At 41.5% G+C, this 20,466-nt stretch overlaps 1 protein-coding gene across 2 annotated transcripts; it reads left to right on the top strand.

Annotated features, from left to right (window-relative positions):
* The first annotated feature begins 357 nt into the window (after positions 1–357).
* On the top strand, positions 358–14,323 carry pts (6-pyruvoyltetrahydropterin synthase). 2 transcript variants are annotated; one of them, XM_059948839.1, is made up of 6 exons: positions 358–781; positions 4,345–4,424; positions 6,229–6,251; positions 7,765–7,821; positions 8,037–8,107; positions 12,873–14,323. In XM_059948839.1, exons 1-6 carry the CDS (start codon positions 642–644, stop codon positions 12,994–12,996), a joined length of 495 nt encoding a protein of 164 aa, XP_059804822.1. In that variant the 5' UTR covers positions 358–641; the 3' UTR covers positions 12,997–14,323. The 2 variants fall into 2 exon arrangements, with proteins under 2 accessions (XP_059804822.1, XP_059804823.1); XM_059948840.1 differs by lacking the exon at positions 7,765–7,821 and having other exon boundaries at positions 364–781.
* Positions 14,324–20,466: the final 6,143 nt, after the last annotated feature.

The raw sequence follows: 20,466 nt of genomic DNA, 5'->3' as shown, positions 1-20,466 counted from the left end.
TCATTATGTGCTGTATCTTCATATACCAGTGATATTAAACCTGATTCTGAAGTGTCAGGACTTGGGTGGAAAACCCTTGACTGGTTCCACCCTCTCCTGTTAAGTGACATAGTTGTTCAGCTAGTACAGCCACTGTTAGGTGCATTGGAGACCGGGATTCCGGCTCAACCTTCAGAGCGGATTCTATGGAGTTTGCGTATTTTCCCTGTGGTTGTGTGAATTTCTCCTCATCCCAAAAACATGTAGGTTGGTAAATTAATTGGCCAGTTTAAATTGCCATTAGTGTGTAGGTGAGTGGTAGAACCTGGGGTTGGGGGGGGGGGGGCACATGAGGGAAGATTAAAAAAGAGATCTGATGGATGGTGAGACAAAGAGCTTATTTTCGTGCTGTATCTATGATCTATATTTAGATATGATGCAGAGCTGTACCCCCAAAATCTCCGGAAGTGTTTTCTTTGTTTCAGTATCTGTTTTGTCTTTATCTACACTTGCCACATTTTCTCCGGCCTCGGGGACAGCCTCGCGTTCACAACTTCCTGCAAAAAAAAGAGTAAGTGACGTTCCGTGTGGAGCCGTAAACATTTCGGCAGAACGTGGAGATTTTGCCCGGAAGGTCACCGGAACGTAGCCGGCGTGAGCATATGATTTACACCGCGCCGGGCTCCGAGGAGATCACAGGTGTTCAGATGGAGGTGGGCAATGCGGGAAAGGGAGCAGGAGCTGGCAGAGTCGTGCGGGTCACAAGAGCGGAGTCTTTCTGTGCGGCTCATCGCCTCCACAGGTAATTGAACAAGGACACCGGCTGCAGTCTCAGAATGTATGTTTCAAGCCAAAATAATGTATCTGCAATAGCGCAGGACATACAATAATCATCGGTATACGTTTCCCTCTCCTGCCTGCGGTTAAATTATTTGTAGATTTTTTTTTTGTTGATCTTGGAGCAAACGGGAAGGATTGTTCCAAAACTACAAATCCCAGAACCGAGGGGACGTCTCTCTGGTACGGGGACATTACGTTGTATGCTTCCGTTGTGCGAATAGGCGAGACCGCGGTCTGCATTTCACTGTAGAAAGGTTTAGAGACTGGATGTGATTGTATGAGACGGCACTTGCAAACTGCGGAATAAATCCACACCCAGGATGTTAACAAAAACTGCTGGAAACTCTCGGTAGGTCAGGCAGCAAAAGCAGATCAGAGTTCACGTTCCGAGCCCTCGTCAGCCCTTAGTTACCTTTTTTAAAAATGTCGTATTTTTAACAGCTACAGGGTTTTATTTTGGAATTTCATCAACTCTGAACCTCCGAATGATATTTGGCCCTAAATAACCGACTGTTGAAATTATTTAATTTCATAGATGACATATAAGATTGTCTGAGAACCAAATATATAGATTTTTAAAATAATTACACATCATTTGACTACATTAACGGGGCAGATATTTTTTAATTGTCTGCACTTCGATATTTTAACCCTTTTTTTCTCCTGATTTCCTTAAATTGATTCACCGCCTGTTAACTTTTCCAGTAGGGAAACAAAACATTGGCATAGATAAACTAGCTAACCACTCGCCCATTGATGAGGAAAATTTAACACATCCTTCATCAAAATCAGATGATATGTGAATTCATCTTTTGGGCAGCACTGCTTCTGACTGATGCTAAGCATTTCACATGGATTTCCCATTTGGCAGGGAATTGACTGCTTCTGGAGAAGGTTCAAATTAAATTGGTAGCATGCATTGACAAAAGCGTGTCCATAACCTTCATCAGCACTGATGACCACAGGGATGTGGATTTAGCCCCCTGCTCTACTCACTTTACACCTATGATGGTGTGGCTAGGTACAGCTCCAACACCATATTTAAGTTTGCTGAAGGCACCACTGTTGTGGGCTGTATCAAACAGGGTGATGAATCAGTATAAAGGAGGGAGACTGAAAATTTGGCTGAGTGGTATAATAACAACAAGCTCTCATTCAATGTCAGTAAGACCAGGGAACTGATCATAGACTTAAAATGAAGGAAACCAGAGGTCCATGAGCTAGTACTCAGGTGGCGAGAGGGTCAGTAATTTTAAATTCCTGGGTGTCACTATCCCAGAGAACCTGTCCGGGACCCATCATATAAATGTAGTTGCAAAGAAAACATGACAATGCCTTTACTTCCTCAGAAGTCTGCCGAGATCAGAAAGCTTGGTGAACTTTTATAGACGTGTGATGGAAAGTGTGCTGACTGGCTGCAGTATGGCCTGGTATGGGAACACCAATGCCTCTAAGCAGAAAACCCTACAAAAGGTAGTGGATTTTGCCCAGTACATCATGGGTAATGCCTCCCAACCACTGAGCACATCTACATGAAATGTTGCCGTAGAAAAGCAGCATCCATCATCAAAGATCCTCACCACCCAGGTCATGCTCTTTTCTCGCTGCTGCCATCAGGTAGAAAGTACCGATGCCTCAGTACTCACACCACCAGGTTCAAGACCAGTTACTACCCCCTCAACCATCACCAGGGGATAACTACATTCATTCTGTTTCTGGTGTTCCTTCAACAAAAGTGATGCTCTCACTTTAAGGAATCTTTATCTTGTTATTTCACACTCATTATTAGACCATAACTGGTAATAGCAGAATTAAGCCATTTAGCCCATCAAGTTGGCTCTGCCATTCTATCATGGCTGATCCCGGATCCCACTCAATCCCATACACAAACCTTCTCACCATATCCTTTCATGCCTTGGCCAATCGGAAAAGTAGCAAATTCTGTTTTAAATATACCCACGGACTTGGCTTCCAGCACAGTCTGTGTCAGAGCGTTCCACAGATTCACCATCCTATAGCTAAAATTTTTTACCTTGTGGTCTTGTTGAGTCGGTGGTGAGGAAGGCAAATGCAATGTGAGCATTCATTTCAGGAGGTCTAGAATACTAGAGCAAGGATGTGATGCTGAGGCTTTATAAGGCACTGGTGAGGCCTCTCCTTGAGCATTGGGAACAGTTTTGGGCTCCTTATCTGAGAAAAGATGTGCTGGCATTGGAGAGGGTACAGTGGAGGTTCACAAAGATGATTCTGGGAATGAAAGGGTTATCATATGAGGAACATTTGATGGCTCTTGTCTGTACTCCCTGGAATTTAGAAGGATGAGGGAAGGGACCTCATTGAAACCATTCGAATGTTGAAAGCCCCAGACAGAGATGTGGAAAAGAGGTTTCCCATGGTGGGAGCGTCTAGGACAAGGGGGCACAGCCTCAGGATAGAGGAACATCTATTTAAGACAGAGACTTGGAGAAATTTCTTTAGCCAGATGGTGGTGAATTTGTTACCACAGGCAACTGTGGAGGCCAGGTGCTTGGGTGTATTTAAAGTTGAGATTGATAGGCTCGTGATTGGCCATACCATTAAAGGTTGTGGGGAGAAGGGCAGGGAGCGAGGCTGAGAAGGGAAGAAAGGATCAGCCATGGTTGAATGGCGGAGCAGACTTGATTTGCCAAATGACCTAATTCTGCTCCTATGTCTTATCGCTTTATGGTCCTTACCTCTGTTCTAAAAGGTCGCCCCTCAATTTTGAGGCTGTGTCCTCTAGTTTTGAGTACCCCCACCTCAGGACACATCCTCTCCACATCCACCCTATCTAGTCCTTTAAACATTCAGTAGGCATCAATGAGATCACCCCCCCCCCCCCCCACCACATTCTTCTAAATTCCAGTGAGTACAGGCCTGAAGCTGCGAAGCACTCCTCAGATGTTAACTCCTTCATTCCCAAGATCATCCTCTTGAAACTCCTTTGGACTCTCTCCAATGACAACACATCCTATCCGAGATATGGTGTCCAAGTATGGACTGACTAGTGTCTTATAAAGCTTCAGCATTATCTCCTTGCTTTTAAATTCTAATCCCCTTGAAATAAATGCCAACATTCCATTTGTTTTCAACCTTATAGACTCAACCTGTAAATTAACCTTCTGGGAGTCTTGCACGAGGACTCCTAAGTTCCCCTGAACCTCTGATGTTTGAATTTCTCCCCATTTAGATAATAGTCCGCACTATTGTTCCTTTTACCAAAATGTGTTATCATACCTTCCCCAACACTGTATTCCATCTGCCACTTTTTTGCCCATTCTCCCAATTTGTCTAAGTTCTGCTGCTTCCTCAGCACTACCTACCCCTCCACCAGTCTTCGTATCATCCGCAAACTTTGCCACAAAGCCATCAATTCCATTATCCAAATCATGGACAAACAATGTGAAAAATAGTGGTCCCAATACTGAACCCTGAGGAGCATCTGTAATGTGTCAAATGACTATTTTTCAAAAAAGATATGATTGCCATTTTCAACTTGTTTTCCAGTAATTCCTTGAGTGATGAAGAGAACAAGAGAATTTTTGGACAATGCAACAACCCAAATGGTCATGGTCATAACTACAAAGGTCAGTGTTGGTGTAAGCATGTAGTTCAAGAAGCATTTGATTAGCAATTGACTGAATCCAGGTATGGCATGGGATCTGTAGCTGGTAAACTCCCTCAAAAGCATTTGATTATTGCTCTCAAAAGAACTGTAGTGCTCCTCTGTGGATCAGAGTCAGATCTGTGAGGTTCATTAGCCACTGAAGCACAGAGCAGACTGTGGAGTCAACTGTGTAGCTAAGTTGGGTTGTATGTTTTTGTTTCACTGTTAGTGGCCAGCTTGTGATGACCCTTGCCTAAAAGGAGCTGAATGACAACTATTTCCAGGTCCTTTTGCATCATTTCAGAGATTCAGCCAGCTGGGAGACCCAAGGCTACAAATGCTGAAATCAGGAGAAACTCAGTCGGTGAGCAGCATCTGAGGGAGGTGATATTTCAGGTTAAAACACTGCATCAGGACTTGTGGAGGGTCTCAACCTGAAATTCCTTTCCTCCCGCAGATAATGCTTGACCTGCTGAGTTTCCCAGCAGATTGTTGCCCTTTCTGCCACTACGGTGGAGCGTGGGTTATTTCTCTTCACAATGGAGGTTGCAGGGGAAATTAAAGCACAATGGTCACCTTTCACTTCTCTTGAGGTTTTAAAACTAAACGATGGATGGAACCCCTGTATATCAAATCCCAATCTCTCTATCTTGAACGGAGTCGCCATCCATTCACAATTCCCCCTCCCCCATATGGCACAGACATTACTCGCTCATCTCCCTTCTCCCCCGCCCACAAACCAGTCCTATACAGATTATATATTCTATAATCCTGATGCTTCAAGCACCTTACCGAGACCCCAGTGGCGGTCCCCAATTCCCATTACTTAAAGCCGGGTCCTATTGCTACCTCTCCTAAACCTGCCTTGAAACTTCCTTGCCTAACCATTCTCAGGCTTTGATTATCAGACTACAGCAACTGGCCTGCACTTTACCTCTCATCAAGCCGTCAGGGTGGGTAAGCACACTTCTAGCCACAAAGCCATGCATCACCCATTTGAGTTTCAACAATTGCTTTAGAATTGCTATGAGAGTGATCCACTGTACCAATATGCCTTGCAATGGAAGGATATTAACAATGTCTGTGATTCTTGATTGGAGTCAATGCAACAGTGAACTGTTTTCCAGAGAAAACACACATTGGCTCCTGCCTGCAGCTGATGAAAACAGCTTCAGTTGAGTAGGTCACCAAATCTGCTTAGTTTTACTGCACATGGCCTTTGCTCTTGATCAATAATTTATCAACCCAGTCTTCTGGAGGTCCCTTCCCTCTGACAAGCTTCACTGCTGGAGGAGTATCATTGGCATGTTGTTTCCTTGTGTTGCTCAGTAGCATTTGAGAAGGTGTGGTGCTAACGAGGGAACCAAGCAATTAGTAAGGAAAAACTGAGGCAAGTAGATTGGCTAAAGTCGAGTGATCAGGAATGCCGAAAGCCATGCAAAACATTTGTTTCCTCCTTGCTGTCTACTGGCTCCAGTGAGATCAAGGACTGGCGCTTTTCAGAATTACACGTGCACATCTGTGCCATGGTGTAGTGGACTATGCAGAATTTAATCCGGCCTTTATCTTGTGTATTTATTGACCCTCAACTAATTCTCTACCTTTTACTAAAGGTGTTGTACTTGTTCATATGTTGAAATTCTATATTTTAGAAAAATCTGTAAACATACTCTGCAAAGTAGATTTTATCAGTTTTGAAGAGCACGAGTGGGTTTTCTAGTTTCATTTCAGCAGTTCAATTTCTAGTCTGAACGTTCTAACTCAATATAATTTGTGTTTTACAGTGGAAGTTACCGTATGTGGTGAGGTGAGTCATGAAATTGCTGGCAACTGTTAAAATGATGCAAGAGCAATATAGAGTCATAAAGTTATACAGCTCAGAAACAGGCCCTTCAGCCCAACTCATCCATGCTGACCAAGTTGTCTACCTGCACTAGTCCCATGAACCCACATTTGCTCTATATCCATCTAAACTTTTCCTGTCCATATACTTGTTCTAAATCCTAAATGCTTTTAAAAGATTGCAATTGTACTCATCTCCTTCTAGCTTTTTAGACTTTTTTACTTGCGAAAAGGAATGTGACCATCTGACTTAACTGTGCCCCGATGATCTTACCAACCTCAACAAGGTAATCGCTTAGCCTTCCACGCTCCGGGGATAAAAAACCACAGCTAATTAAGTTCCTCCTGTTAATTCTTAGCTCCGTATTTCCTACATAGCATTAGGTCTTGGCATTATTTTTCTATTAGATGCACCCTTTCAATGGTCTTGAGTCACACTACCTGTCAAGGGTTCACTAACTTACACTAAAGAAATTGTTATTGCTTCAGAGAAAAGTAAGAAGAGTAAAGGCTGCCTGCTAATTATCCTTTAGTACAAAAATACTCCAGAAATTGACTCTGAAAGTGTCTGAAAGTCTTTGACCTGTTGGATAGCAAATAGAGCAAAAAAAACAGCCATTAGCTACTTCTAAGCTAGACATGTTTCAACTGAATTATTTTAATATATGGCTTTAGAATCAGAATTAGTGTTTCAGATTGGAGGCCTTGGTCAGGTGGTAGAAGACATACTAGAGGCACATCAGTGAAGAGTCAACATTAATGGAAATGCCTAACCTAGAATTAAAATTCCTTCTGTATTGTCTAGGAGTCTTGGACTTAAATTAAACTTCCAATGATATCTACAAGCAACAAGAGGTACAGGTCTGCTTATAAGTACAAACATGGACGAAGTGCACAATCAGGTTGTGGAATGAACTATCCAGCTGAGTGAATTTGAGGGCATTGATGTACCCTTTGAGGAGCTGATCTCTCTCGTTCCTGGGCTGAGGCATGAGGTAGAGAAGGGGAAGACAGCCCTTACATTGCATGAGGCTCGATCACAGCAATGAAATCTGTGTCTAATCCAAACTGAAAATTGTGTCAGGAGTTCATCTTGGCTGGTGCTGGTTGTTGAGTAACCATTAGTTATCTGAAACTAAGATATCCAGGAATAAATGAGTCAGCTGGATATTGTGAGAAATGGAAATTGGCAGAAGTAAGTACATTTTTGAGTTTTACCAAGGAGGCTTAAACTTGAAACATTAACTTCACTTCTTTTTCCACTGTTGCTAGCAGACTTGTTGGGCCTTAACAACATTTCCTCTGTATTTTTTTTTCAGATTTCCAGTATCAGAAGTTCCTGTTTTGATTTTTACCAAAGTTAGCATTCCAGCTTGAATGTATTTCATGGGTCATCATACTGGCTGCATTTAGACTTTCTAGTGTTCATTAGGGAAACTGGGGAATCTAACTTCAAATTATTTCATGATTTGTTTCAGGTCAATCCTATCACTGGTATGGTGATTAATATCACAGAACTGAAGGAACACTTGCAGGTGATTAAACTGAGGAAAAATTTTTATTGAATGAGTAGGTGGGTGATTCACTCTGCCTTGTTATGTTGTTGAGTGGCCAGGATGAATGCCCATGCTGGTAAATAGCACCTAAGGTTATGAATTAGCCTGGTATGGCTGCTGTGTCTAAACCTTTTAGGAAAACAATATTTGTTCTGATACTGATATCAAATCCTTGTCTGATCTTTCTTTAAAAGGAAGTCGTCATGAAGCAGCTTGACCACAAAAACTTGGACAAAGATGTTCCATACTTCGCTAATGTTGTTAGGTAGGTACTTAGATTTTATCTTGTATAGAAGATTCTGTATGCACAAAAACCTTCTGTGTGTTTATGACAAGTAGAGGGGTGATTAAAAAGTATTGTATGGATAGGGATGTTAATGCTAAGGAATATACAATTAGTCCCGTTTCAGTTTTGCACATCTAATTGAAATCCGCAATTAGAGAACTATTAGAATTAGAATACTTGACGTATTCAAGTCAGACAGGATCTACTGGGAGGGAAACAGAGTTAGCGTGTAAAGTTAACGTGTAAAGGAGGGTCGTTAACTTGAAATTTTAACTCTTTTCTTTCCCTACAGTAGCTGCTTGATTGGAGTGTTTGTAGCAATTTCTGTTTCTAAACTCCAGGATTTGCAAGTCTTTGCCATTGGATTGAATTCTGCAGTAATACAGTTTCTTTTGGTGTGAATGACAGTGAGGAGGAAGGGTTTAGGCAGCAAGAAGATATAAATAGCTGGTCATTTGCATAGGCAAATGGCAAATTGAACTTATTCCAGGGAAATGTGAGGTAATTCATTAGGGTAGGAAAGGCAAGGCAATGAAATATGTAATATAAGGGTGTACAATTCAAGTGTGCAGGAGTAGAGGGTCTTGGAACATATGTGTAAGGATACTTTAAAAATAAAATAATAGGTCAATAAAGTTAAATAACAATAAAATTACAACTTTTTTTTCAGAGGAATAGAATATAATTAGGCCACAGCTTGAAATCTGCAGATATTTCTGTTCATCTCTGAGCATGGAGGTTGCAATTGCACTGAAGATTGTATGCCAGAGGTTTACAACGGTTTTGCCAGAATGGGAAAAATGTAGATATTAAGATTATTTGGATAAACTGGAGTTATTTTCTCTAAAGTAGCAAAGGCTGAGAGGAGACTTAATTGAGGTGAATAAAATTGTGATGGCTCTAGACAGATAAGTGCAGTATGCATTTTCTTTGACAGAGTGATCAAAAGACGAGAGATAATCAGTAGTAGAAGGCATAAAGAAAAGGCAAAGATTTTTTTTTATCACTTAGAGGTTGTAATCTGGAATTCTATATGAAGGGTCTCAGCCCTAAATGTCAATTGTCAATTTCCCTTCGCAGGGCCACTGAGTTCCTCCGGCAATTTGAGGGTTTTTTTGCTCCAGATTCCAGCATTTCAGTCTCCTCACATTTAAACTGTACACAAACAGTCGTGATATGCAGGGCTACAGATATAGTGCTGGTCTCTGGGACTAGGCAGGTCGTCCTTTTTAAAATGATACAGATGTGAAAGGCCAAATAGACCTTTTCAGTATTCGAAATAGTTCTATTGTTCAGTACAGCAGGGCGGAGCAGCCAGTGATTACTGGAGGAACATAACAAGTTAGGCAGTATCTAAGAAGAGAAGTGGACTGTCAACATATCAGTTCAAGACCCTTCATCTAGATGGACTGATCAGTGCAGATGAAGGGTTTTGACCAAAGCATCAACTGATTTACTTTTCCTCATAGTGCTGCCCGTCATGTGGAATACTTTTTTTTATCTGATGCTCCCATGCATTCTCCTGAGACTCTGTTTTCTTTCAGAGTCGTTGAGTGCTCTAGCATAGAAACAGGCACTCTGTCCCACCTAGTCTATGCTGAACTGTTATTCTGTCTAATCCCATCATTCTGCACCTGGACCGTAGCCCTCAGTAACCATCCCATCATACAGCTGGCAAATGTCTCTTAAATTTTGAAATCAAACCAGCAATTATCATTTCACCTTGCAACTCATTCCATCCTCTGAGTGAAGAAGTTCCCACTTAGGATCTCCTGCAATATTTAACCTTTCACCCTTAACCTGTGACCTCTAGTTCCAGTTTCACTTAACTTCAGTGCTGATGAAACTAGCATTAACCATGTCTATATCCCTCATAATTTTGAATACTTTCCCTGTTCTCCTACACTCCAAGAAATCAAATTCTGACCTATTCAACCTTTCTTTTCAACTCAGATCCTCAAGAGCCAGCAACATCCTTGTAAATTTTCTTTGTACTCTTTTTAATTTTATTTCTATCTTTTCTGTAGGCGGGTGACCAGAACTACATACGTTCCTCCAAATCTGTTCTCAGCAATATCTTAAACAACTTCAGCGTAACATTTCAGCTCCTGTGCTCAGTAGTGTCCTGTTTTCTTCTCTGTTACTTCTTTCTAGACAGAAATAAACATGTATTATTCTGTTACTGTTGCTACTGCACCGAACAACAACGGTCACAAAGCCTACTAGAGACCACTTCAGATGACCTTCTGAGATAGTCTGAAGGGATCTCTAAAAGGGGTATAAATGGGTATTTCTGTGGGAATGGGTTAGGGAACTAAATCATGGATTTGAATTACTCTTAAGAGCTGGCATTAACGCAGGCCAAATGGTGTCTTATGTCACAGTGAAATGAAATATATAAGACCATAATGCCGTAAGATATAGGAGCAGAATTAGGCCATTTTGGCCCAATGAGTCTGCTCTGCCATTTCATCATGGCTGATCCATTTCCCTCTCAGCTCCAACCTCTTACCTTTTCCCAATACCCTTCATGTCCTGACTAATGAAGAATCTATCAAACTCTGCCTCAAATATACCCAATGACTTGGCCTTCTCAGCCACTGGTAACAACGAATTCCACCGATATCTACTCTAATTTCTAGCTAAAGAAATTCCTCATCATCTCCATTCTGAATGGACATTACACTATTTTGAAGCTGTGCCCTCAGGTCCTAGAGTTCCAAATCACAGGAAACATGCTCTCCAAATCTGTTCTATTGAGGCCATTCAAAATTCGATAGGTTTCAACAAGATCCCCCCTCATTCTTCTGAAATCTAGTAAGTACAGGCCCAGAGCTATTAACCGGTCCTTATATGGTAACCCTTTCATTCCTGGAATCATTCTCGTGAATCTCCTCTAAACAGTTTAAAATGTCAGCACATCCTTTCCTAGATAAGGGGCCCAAAGCTGCTCATAATACTCCATGAGCCTCCAGTGCCTTATAAAGCCTCACCATTACATCCTTGCATTTATATTTTAGTCCACACAAAATGAATGCTAACATTGCATTAATTTTCCTCGCCACTGACTCAACCTGCAAATTAACCTTCAGGGTATCCTGCACAAGGACATCCCTTTGCACTTCAAAATTTTGAATGTCCTCTCCATTTAGAAAATAGTCTTTCATTTCTTCTACTAAAGTGCATGACCATACACTTTCCAACACTGTATTGCATCTGCCGCTTCTTTGCCCATACTCCTAATCTATCCAAATCCTTTTGTAGCCTTTCTACTTCCTCAACACTATCTGCCCCTCCACCATCTTCATATCATCCACAAACTTAGCTCCAAAGCCATCAATTCCGTCTTCCAAAAATAAGGAGAAGTGGTCCCAATACAGACCACTGTGGAACACCACTAGTCACCGACAACCAACCAGAAAAGGCTCCCTTTATTCCCAGTCTTTGCCTCCTGCCAATCAGCCAGTCTTCTATCCATGCCAGTATCTTTTCTTTAGATACCATGGGCACTTAACTTGTTAAGCAGCCTCACATTTGGCACCTCGTCAAAGGCCTTCTGAAAATCCAAGTACACAACATCCACCGATTCTCCTTTTGTCTATCCTGTTTGTTATTTCTTTAAAGAATTCCAACAGTTTTGTCAGACAAGACTTTCCCTTAAGGAAACCATGCTAGCTTCACTCTATTTAATCATGTGCCTCCATGTACCCTGAAACTACATCCTTAACCATTGATTCCACCTTCTTCCCAACCACTGAGGTCAGACTAACTAGCCTGTCATTTCCTTTCTCTCCCCCCTCTCCCTTCTTGAAGAGTGGAGTCCCATTTGAAACTTTCCAGCCTTCCAGAACCATTCCAGGATCTAGTGATTCCAGAAAGATCATTGCTAATGTCTCAAATATCTTTTCGGCCACCTTAAGGCAGGAGTGGGCATAAAGCTTGCTGTAAACACAAAAGGAATCTCCTAAAGATGGGTATACCCAAAATATTGTTGATGGGATGAACATGATCTGAACAGGTGATGTGCAATAGGTGACGCCTGCTCCCTTGAATATGCCTGAGTCAGCTTCAACCTTAAATGCTAGCAACCTGAATTGAATGCCATTTCGCATCACAGTGGATATCCTATGGTTTCTGTAAATGTGTATGACATGTGCACAAGAAATCACAAACAGAATTCTAGAAAGGGCTTCTTGTGTACTAAGTACCTGTGTTTAGCACAGAGTTTTTGATGAAATTCAGTCAGGTGTAGTGCAGTACCATTAGATAATGGATTAGAACGTTAGGTTGGTGTTCCGGGTCATGCGAGATGAAACCATGTAGGCTTTAGCTCCTCTGTTTTACTGCCTTCTGGGTCCTTGAGCTGTGCGCTGGTTCCATGTTCATCTTGCATAGAGTATGTTGTAAGCCTGTTGCTCCACTACCTATGTGAATCAGTATACCCGTTATTACCCTTCTTGGGAAATGTTTGGATTGATCCTTCTTAATTAAGATTTAATCTGTCAATTTTAACTTTCCAGCAATATGTTTAAATTGCTTTGATTTTGACTTGTAAAGCAGCACCACATAACAGTGTACTTACAGGCTTACTATAGACAGGTTTAACATTGCACATTTCAAAATTGATGTTTACCTACTTTTTCCAGTCCTGTAGCAGTGATGTGCTTGAACTATCCAAGTGGGCTAGCTGGTGGAATAAATTCAGAACAGCCTGTATAACTGAGCCTCTTATGTTTCTGCATAGTACCACTGAAAACATAGCCATCTACATCTGGGAAAACCTACAAAAACGCCTTCCACCAAGTCTACTCGATGAAGTAAAGGTGTATGAAACCAAAAAGAACATTGTTGTGTATCGTGGAGAATAAGGAAAATCCTCGTTGTGATTTGATTATGTTCTTGTACTGAGATCTTGTGATGCCGAATTTAACCCCGGTAAAGACTCTGCATTATACCTTTATTAAATTTTGTAGACTTTTGCAAATAATTTACTAAGATTAGAAACGACAACCCCAAACTATTCCAAAGTCCATGTTGACGTCCAGTTGTTGCTGAAACTAGAGTTTCTGCATCTACTGCCGTCCTTGAAATTTAATTCCATTTGTTCACTCTTTGGCTGAAGAGGAATTTTACAACATTTGAATTTATATATCTATTTTCTCTACACTTGCTACTTAATTTAAAGTAACTCTGTTTAAGATCATTCTCTGCTTAGTTAAGCAGTAACAAAACAAGTTGGTTGTTACTTGTAGCAATGTAATCCCAGCATTGCAAAAGGGGAAAAAGATGGCAGAAGCTATGAAATTGTATTTCTGCCGTAAACGACAATGTTAATTTCAATCTGTGAATGGTGAATTGTGGTTTAGTTCCAAGAACTGCAAACTAAATCTACTTTTATTGAAGTTATTTCTATATATTGAAATCAATGCTGCATCAAGGTTGTTCAGAACCACTCAATCATGATATTAATGGAACCAAAGAAATCAGAAGTAGCAAAAATAATGTGGCCAAAATTTGTCCCACGCAGCAAAAAAAAATGCATATCAAAGCTGAGAGAAAACGGATTTACAAAGCATTAACTGACAGTGTAAAGTAAAATTATATGGTTGCTCAAAGTAAGTTTTTGTTATCAAAATACGTATATGTCACCATATACAACTCTCAGATTCTTTTTGCTGTGTGCCTACTCAATAAATCTTTAGAATAATAACCATAAAAAAATCAATGAAATCCCATCCAAATGGGTCATTGAACCAGAGTGCAGTTTACAACAAACTCTGCAAATACAATAATAATAATAATAATAATAATAATAATAATTAATAAATAAACAATAACTATCGAGAACATGAGAGGAGGAATCCTTGAAAGTTAGTTGTGGGACCATTTCAATGATGGAGCAAATGAGGTTGAGTGAAATTATGCCCCATAATAAACTGGGCCTTATCCACTCCTTTTTGTGGGATTTCCCGTTCAAAGGCATCGGTATTTCCATACCAGGCTATGATGCAGCCAGTCGATATACTCTCCACTACACACCTACTGAAGTTTGTTGAAGTTTTAGATGTTGTGCCAAAACTCTACAAACTCCTAAGGAAGTAATTTTTTTTAAATTGATGAGTATTTCTTAATGCTGCTTTTTGTTTGCTGACATTTGATAATGTACAAAATTCAGATTAAAGAGAATCATTTCAATCTGTTTTTCTTCTGTTTATATTGTCCATTATAAACAACTTTGAACGATTTTGCTATAAACAAACGTCAAGAAGTCTTACCCATGAGGAATCTGGACCGGGAACTTCCTGACTGTTCCTCTTCCACCGGCATCACTTCCTTAAGAAATAATTTGTATGCTATTAGGTCAGGAAGAGGTGTAGCACCATTTATTTATTGATTGGTAATAGTTACATCAGAAGTTCACAATATATGATATTAACACAGAGTTCTCCATGGAATTCACTGCTGTGAAAGTCATGAAAGTTGCACAATAAAAAAGCTCCCACGTGCAGTATTGTTTTAAATGTAGAAAATAATCTCTTGTCATTTATTTCTATAGAATTTTCCTGCCATCTGCTCCAATCTAAACAATGCTTCTGTAAATTATCATTTCATAGTGCCTCAGTGTGAAACCCAGTGGCTGCTGCAGATTATATGGGTGTAGTCGTAATCAAGATACTGCTTTGGAGGTAGAGGAAGATAAAGAGGGGATGTTCCCACGGAGAGTCATGCCCAAGACGGTCAAGGAACTTTAATAGTACTGAGCCCTTCTCCATGTCAATGCATAAAAATGCAGTAAAATGAATGAAGCAACAGTGTAAGACCATGAGACATAGTAGAATTAGGCCATTTGGCCCATCGAGACTGAATCATTCAATCATGGCTGATCCTTTTCTCCCCTTCTCAGCTCCACTCTCCTGCCTTCTCCCCGTAACATTTGATGCCATGTCCAGTCAAGAACCTATCAATCTCTGCCTTACATACACTGAACGACCCAGCCTCTGCAGCAGCCTGTGGTAACTAATTCCACAAGTTCACCACTAAAGAAATTTCTACACATCTCTGTTTTAAATGGTCGCCCCCCTCTATCCTGAGGCTGTGCCTTCTTGTCCTAGACTTCTTGGAAAGACCCTTTCTGCATCTACTCTATCTAGGCCTTTCAATGTTTAAAAGGTTTCAATAAGATCCCTCCTTCTAAATTCCAGCGAGTACAGACTCAGAGTCATCAAATGTTCCTCATATGATAACCCTCCTGTAATTCTCAGAATCATCCTTGTGAACCTCCTCTGAACCCTCTCCAATGCCAGCATTTCTTAGATAAGAGCCCAAAACTGTCCACAATATTCAAGGTCAGGGCTCACCAGTACCTTATAAATCCTCAGATTCACATATCTGCTCTTGTATCCTAGACCTCTTGACATCAATGCAAACAATGCATTTGCCTTCCTCACCACTGACTCAGCCTGCAAGGTAACTTTTAGCGTGTTCTGCACAAGGAATCCCAAATCCCTTTGCATCTCATATTTTTGGATTCTCTTCCCGTTTAGAAAATAATCTGCACATTTATTTCTACCACCAAAGTGCTTGACCATGCATTTCCCAACATTGTATTTCATTTGCCATTTTCTTGCCCTTTATCCTAATCTGTCTAAGTCCTTCTGCAACCTGCCTGTTTCCTCCACACTACCTGTCCCTCCACCAATCTTCTTATCGTCTACAAATTTGGCAACAAAACCATTTATTCCATCATCTAAATCATTGATAAAACGAAGCCAACATCAACTCCTGCAGCTCACCACTAGTCACTGACAGGCAACAGGAAAGGATCCTTTTATTCCTATTCATTACCTCCTATCAATCAGCCAATGCTCTAACCATGCCAGTAACTTTCCTGTGATACCATGGGCTTTTAACTTGGTAAGCAGCCTCATGTGTGGCACTACAACATCTTCACAACCACTGAGGTCAGCCTAACTAATTTCCTTTCTGCTGCCTTCCTCAGTGACATTTGCAATTTTCCAGTCCTCTGGCACGATACCAATGATTAATGAAAGATCATTACTAATTCCTCCACAATCTCTGCCACTACCTCTTTCAGAACCCTAGGGTGCAGTTGATCTGGTCCAGGTGGCTTATGTACCTTTAGGTCTTTCAGCTTTTGAGCACCTTCTCCCTTGTAATAATAACTGCACTCACTTCTCTTCCCTCACACCCTGGCACACTGCTAGTGTTTTCCATAGAGAAGACTGATGCAAAATACTCATTTAGTTCATCTGGCATCTCCTTGTCCCTTGTTATTACTTCTCTGGTCTCATTTTCTGGCAGACCTATATCTACTCTCTCATTTTTTACACACTTATAAAAGCTTTCAATATCCACTTTGATATTGTTTGCTTCCTTGCTTTCATATTTCAGCTGTTCCCTCCTTATTCTTTCAGTTGCTCTTTATAGGTTTTTAAAAGCTTCCCAATCCTCTTATCTTCCTGTTACTTTTTTTTCTTTGTTGTATGCCCTTTTGCTTTTACATTAACCTTGCCTTCTCTTGTCAGCCATGGTTGCACAACTTTGCCATTTTAGTATTTCTTTGTTTTTGCAATACACCTTCCTCGTTTCTCAGAAACTCAGACCACTGCTACTCTGCTGTCATCCCTGCCAGCATCTCCTTCCAATTTACTTTGGCCAACTCCTCTCTCATACCACTGTAGTTTCTTTTACTCCACTGAAACTCTGCTACATCAGACTTTACTTTCTCACTATCAAATTTCAAGTTGAACTCAATCATACTGTGATTACTGCTTCCTAGGGTTCTTTAACCTTTGTGGAAGGTGGGATTTGTACCATCTCTTAAACAGCAGATATTGCTTCCATTATCAGAAATGTAGAGTACAAAAGCAGACCAGTGGAGATGATTTAGCAGTAAACAATATTTTACCAATAAACTGCAAAATAACATAGGGCCACAACACATGACAGAACAGACACTTAGCACACACAACAAGGTAACTGAAGGCTAGGAGCATCTGGTTGAGATTAGCTGGTTTAATGGGTAAGCAAGGGCTGTGGAGAAGAGGTGGGTTTAAATAGGTTGCGGGTGATGAGTGGCATGTGGCTGCTGTTAGTTGGGTGGAGACTAGGAGAAGTGTGCCTGTGCAAGCCTGAAGGGATTCTGTCACCTCCCTTACTTCCAGCATTTGAATCCCAGGCTCAAATGGGTCAGGTGGAACTCCTCCATGAGCAATGGATCCAAGGAGAAACTGGACAGCAGCCAAAATCTCTCCTCCAATCTATAAACTTCCCAGTGATCTAAGTACACATCGTGTCCATGATGACATGAATCATCCATCGGAGAACCGTGTACACTGGACCACCTTCCACCATCCTAGGTTCTAGAAATGCAGGCTCAGGTGGGTTGAGTGGACCATAGACAACTGGCTTGAGGTAGGACATGTGGAATGTAGGTGTGATCCTGTGGGAAAGTGGCAGCTAGAGACTAAGTAACTGGATTGACATGATGGTAATTTTGAAGGGACCGATGAACCGGAGGAGAGCTTGTGGGAGTTGGTGCACAGGGACAGATCTTGAGTGGATAGCGAGACACAGTCCCGAGGCCAAAGTAGTATAACTGTGTGCCAGTGGCAGTAGTAGGGGCAGTTTGCAGCTAGGATGGCTCTCCGTGCTCTCTTCCAAACATTCCAGCATTGGTGAACCAGGGGCCTAAAGGATGGGATCTCCACCTCAGGGAACAATGGAGTTTGGTAGCCATGAAGTACCTGTGGTAGAGGTGTGTGGATTGTGGGACAGGCGAATCCAGAGAAGATATCTCTTCCATGTGGAAGAGTTAGAGGCAGTGAAACATCACAGAAACTTCACCACATTCTGATTGACCATTGGTCTGCAGATGATAGCCAGAGGACAAAGTCACTGAAGAGTGGACAAGGAAGCAAAGCTCACCAGAAGTGGGAGACGTATTGGGGGCCCGGTCCGACACAATGTCCTGAGGGAAACCATGGAAGTGAAGTACATGCTGGAGAACCAGGTCTTCCATCTCAGTAGCTGACAGAAGCTTGGTGAGGGCAATGAAGTGGGCCACCTTGGAGCACTGGTGCACCACTATCAAGATTACCATGGCCCCATTGGAAGATGGTAAAGCTGTGATGAAATCCAAAGCGATGTGGGGCCTTGGGCTTTGGGGAGACACTGGTTGGGGATTTAGACTAGGCACATTGAGGAGAGGCAGCAATGAACTGACATACATCTGCTATCAAGGTAGGCTAGAAGAACGGGCATTGCCGACGATCCAGAGTCAGTCGTGCACCTAGAAGGCCAGAGAGTGGTGAGGAGTGGACCCACTGCAATACCTCAGAGTGCATGGCTGCTAGCATATACATGCAGTTGTTAGGTGTGTCAGCTGGAGCAGGCTCGTGCTATAGGGCTGGGTGGATCTGGTTCTCAAGGTTCTAGACGATCGGGGCGAGGATCTGCAAGGATGGAGTGATGGGATGACTGTGGATCTCCATTTCAGCTGGGTCAGACTGCGTCATGACAGGATGTCTGCCTTAGTGTTCTTGGAGCCAGGTCAGTAGGAAATGATGAAGTAGAATTAATAAAAGTAGAGGGTTTAGCGAGCCCAACATGAGCTGAGTTGTCAGGTCTGCTGAATGGATGTGAGGTTCTGGCAGTCGGTTCCGATCAGGAAGTGTTATATCTTGTAACTCCAAAACATTAAACTAATTCTAAGGAAAACAAATCAGCTGAGAGTTGCATGATATAGTTTGTTCTTCAATGAGGCACGCACATATCACAAGGTGGGGTCATGATGTAAACAATTTATATATTTTTACATAAAACTCACAATGAATTATTTAAACAAGAATGCTTAATCAATATATTTACAATATTCTTGAAATATTAAATACACAAACTCCTCCCTGTTTAACTTCAATATAATATAGAAGGAATTTCAACTATATACACAGTATACCATATAATACAATGACCACGCGCGCGCGCACACACACACACACACACACTGTTGGGAAAACTCAGCAGGCCAGTCAGCATCTTTGGAAAAAAGCCAACAGTCCTGATGAAGGGTCTTGGCTTGAAATGTCAACTGTTTACTCTTTTCCAAAAATGCTGCCTGGCCTGCTGAGTTCCTCCAACATTTTGTGTATGTTGCTTTGGATTTCCAACAACTGCAGATTTTCTCATGTTTGTAGTATTGAAAAATAAATCACCTTTTGTCTTGGATATTGCCCATGATAGGATATCTATAGCCTCCCCCCCCCCCCCCCACCAGGGTAGAGAATTCAAAATATTCACAAAGATTTAAACTCCCCTCATCTCAGTCCTAAATTGCAAATACCCTCTCCAACCAGGTCACATATCCTTTAGCATCTACTGTGAAGCCACTTAAGAATGAGTACTTTAAATTGCACCTTTTAAAACCTTCCAGACAAAAGTGAACAGTAAGTCCACCAAAAGTTAAGTCTTTATTAACAAAAGAATGGTGTTAACAAATGTGACACAGATGTATGGGTTCCTCTGTTGGTGAGCTGCATGTTCTGCAATATCGATATGGCACTGTGGCAACTCAAAGAGTTAGACAGACCTATTATCCCCCACCTCTTCAAACTCTCTTGTGTAGCTGGTGGCATGATTGCAAACAGCTTCTCAAAGGGACGTACTTCTATACAAGCAAAATGCTTCCAGCCAGGCAATGGTGTGAGTGCTCCAGGGATTTGGAGTGATCAGGGAAATTCTCACATGAGATGTGGCTACTGCAGAGCATCCAGAGCTGAAACAAACCACTCCTGGGAAACTTTAAGGAGCCCTGCAATGGTATATCGAGAATCTTCTAAATTAGATTCCACTGTCGAATGATACTGCAGAGGCTGTTTGCCACGGCATGCACCTTTTGAAGAAACTAATCAATTAATTCCAATCTACAAGAAAATCAAATGATTGAAGAATCACTTGAGACCCAAAGCTGGAGAGAACCTGTGTGTGTTCCAGTCAACTACTCGACAAAGAAAACATCTTCAATCTTTTCCTTGTCCTCCCAGTTTATTACAAATGGATATTAACAACTGATTATGCTCATTATATGCATACCCAAGCAGGTGCTTTACAAATATTGAAATGATCTATCCATCTTATGGACAAATGACAGTCAGCTCTGTGTCATCCCATGATGCATGCCACTGTCTCTGAACAAGAACAAGAACTGTTTGTCTGGGCTTGTACACCCAGCTCAACCTGCCTCATTGCCTGGCTGTCCATGAGACCACAGAAGTGGAATAAGGCCAAATTCCACAAAACCTAGTCCTTTGTCCATATCA

The sequence above is a fragment of the Hypanus sabinus genome, chromosome 23 (assembly GCF_030144855.1).
Source record: "Hypanus sabinus isolate sHypSab1 chromosome 23, sHypSab1.hap1, whole genome shotgun sequence".
In the NCBI taxonomy this organism is placed as follows: domain Eukaryota; kingdom Metazoa; phylum Chordata; class Chondrichthyes; order Myliobatiformes; family Dasyatidae; genus Hypanus; species Hypanus sabinus.
The sequence above is the reverse complement of the archived record's forward strand: the minus strand, read 5'-3'. Positions and strand labels throughout refer to the sequence as shown.

What these genes read in the sequence shown, in the direction of transcription:
- pts (XM_059948839.1), top strand. Translation starts at nt 642, where the DNA reads ATGATTTACACCGCGCCGGGCTCCGAGGAGATCACAGGTGTTCAGATG. An exon ending in AAGTTACCGTATGTGGTGAG is followed by an intron (nt 6,252 to 7,764) that starts GTGAGTCATGAA and finishes GATTTGTTTCAG; the next exon opens with GTCAATCCTATCACTGGTAT. An exon ending in TACTTCGCTAATGTTGTTAG is followed by an intron (nt 8,108 to 12,872) that starts GTAGGTACTTAG and finishes GTTTCTGCATAG; the next exon opens with TACCACTGAAAACATAGCCA.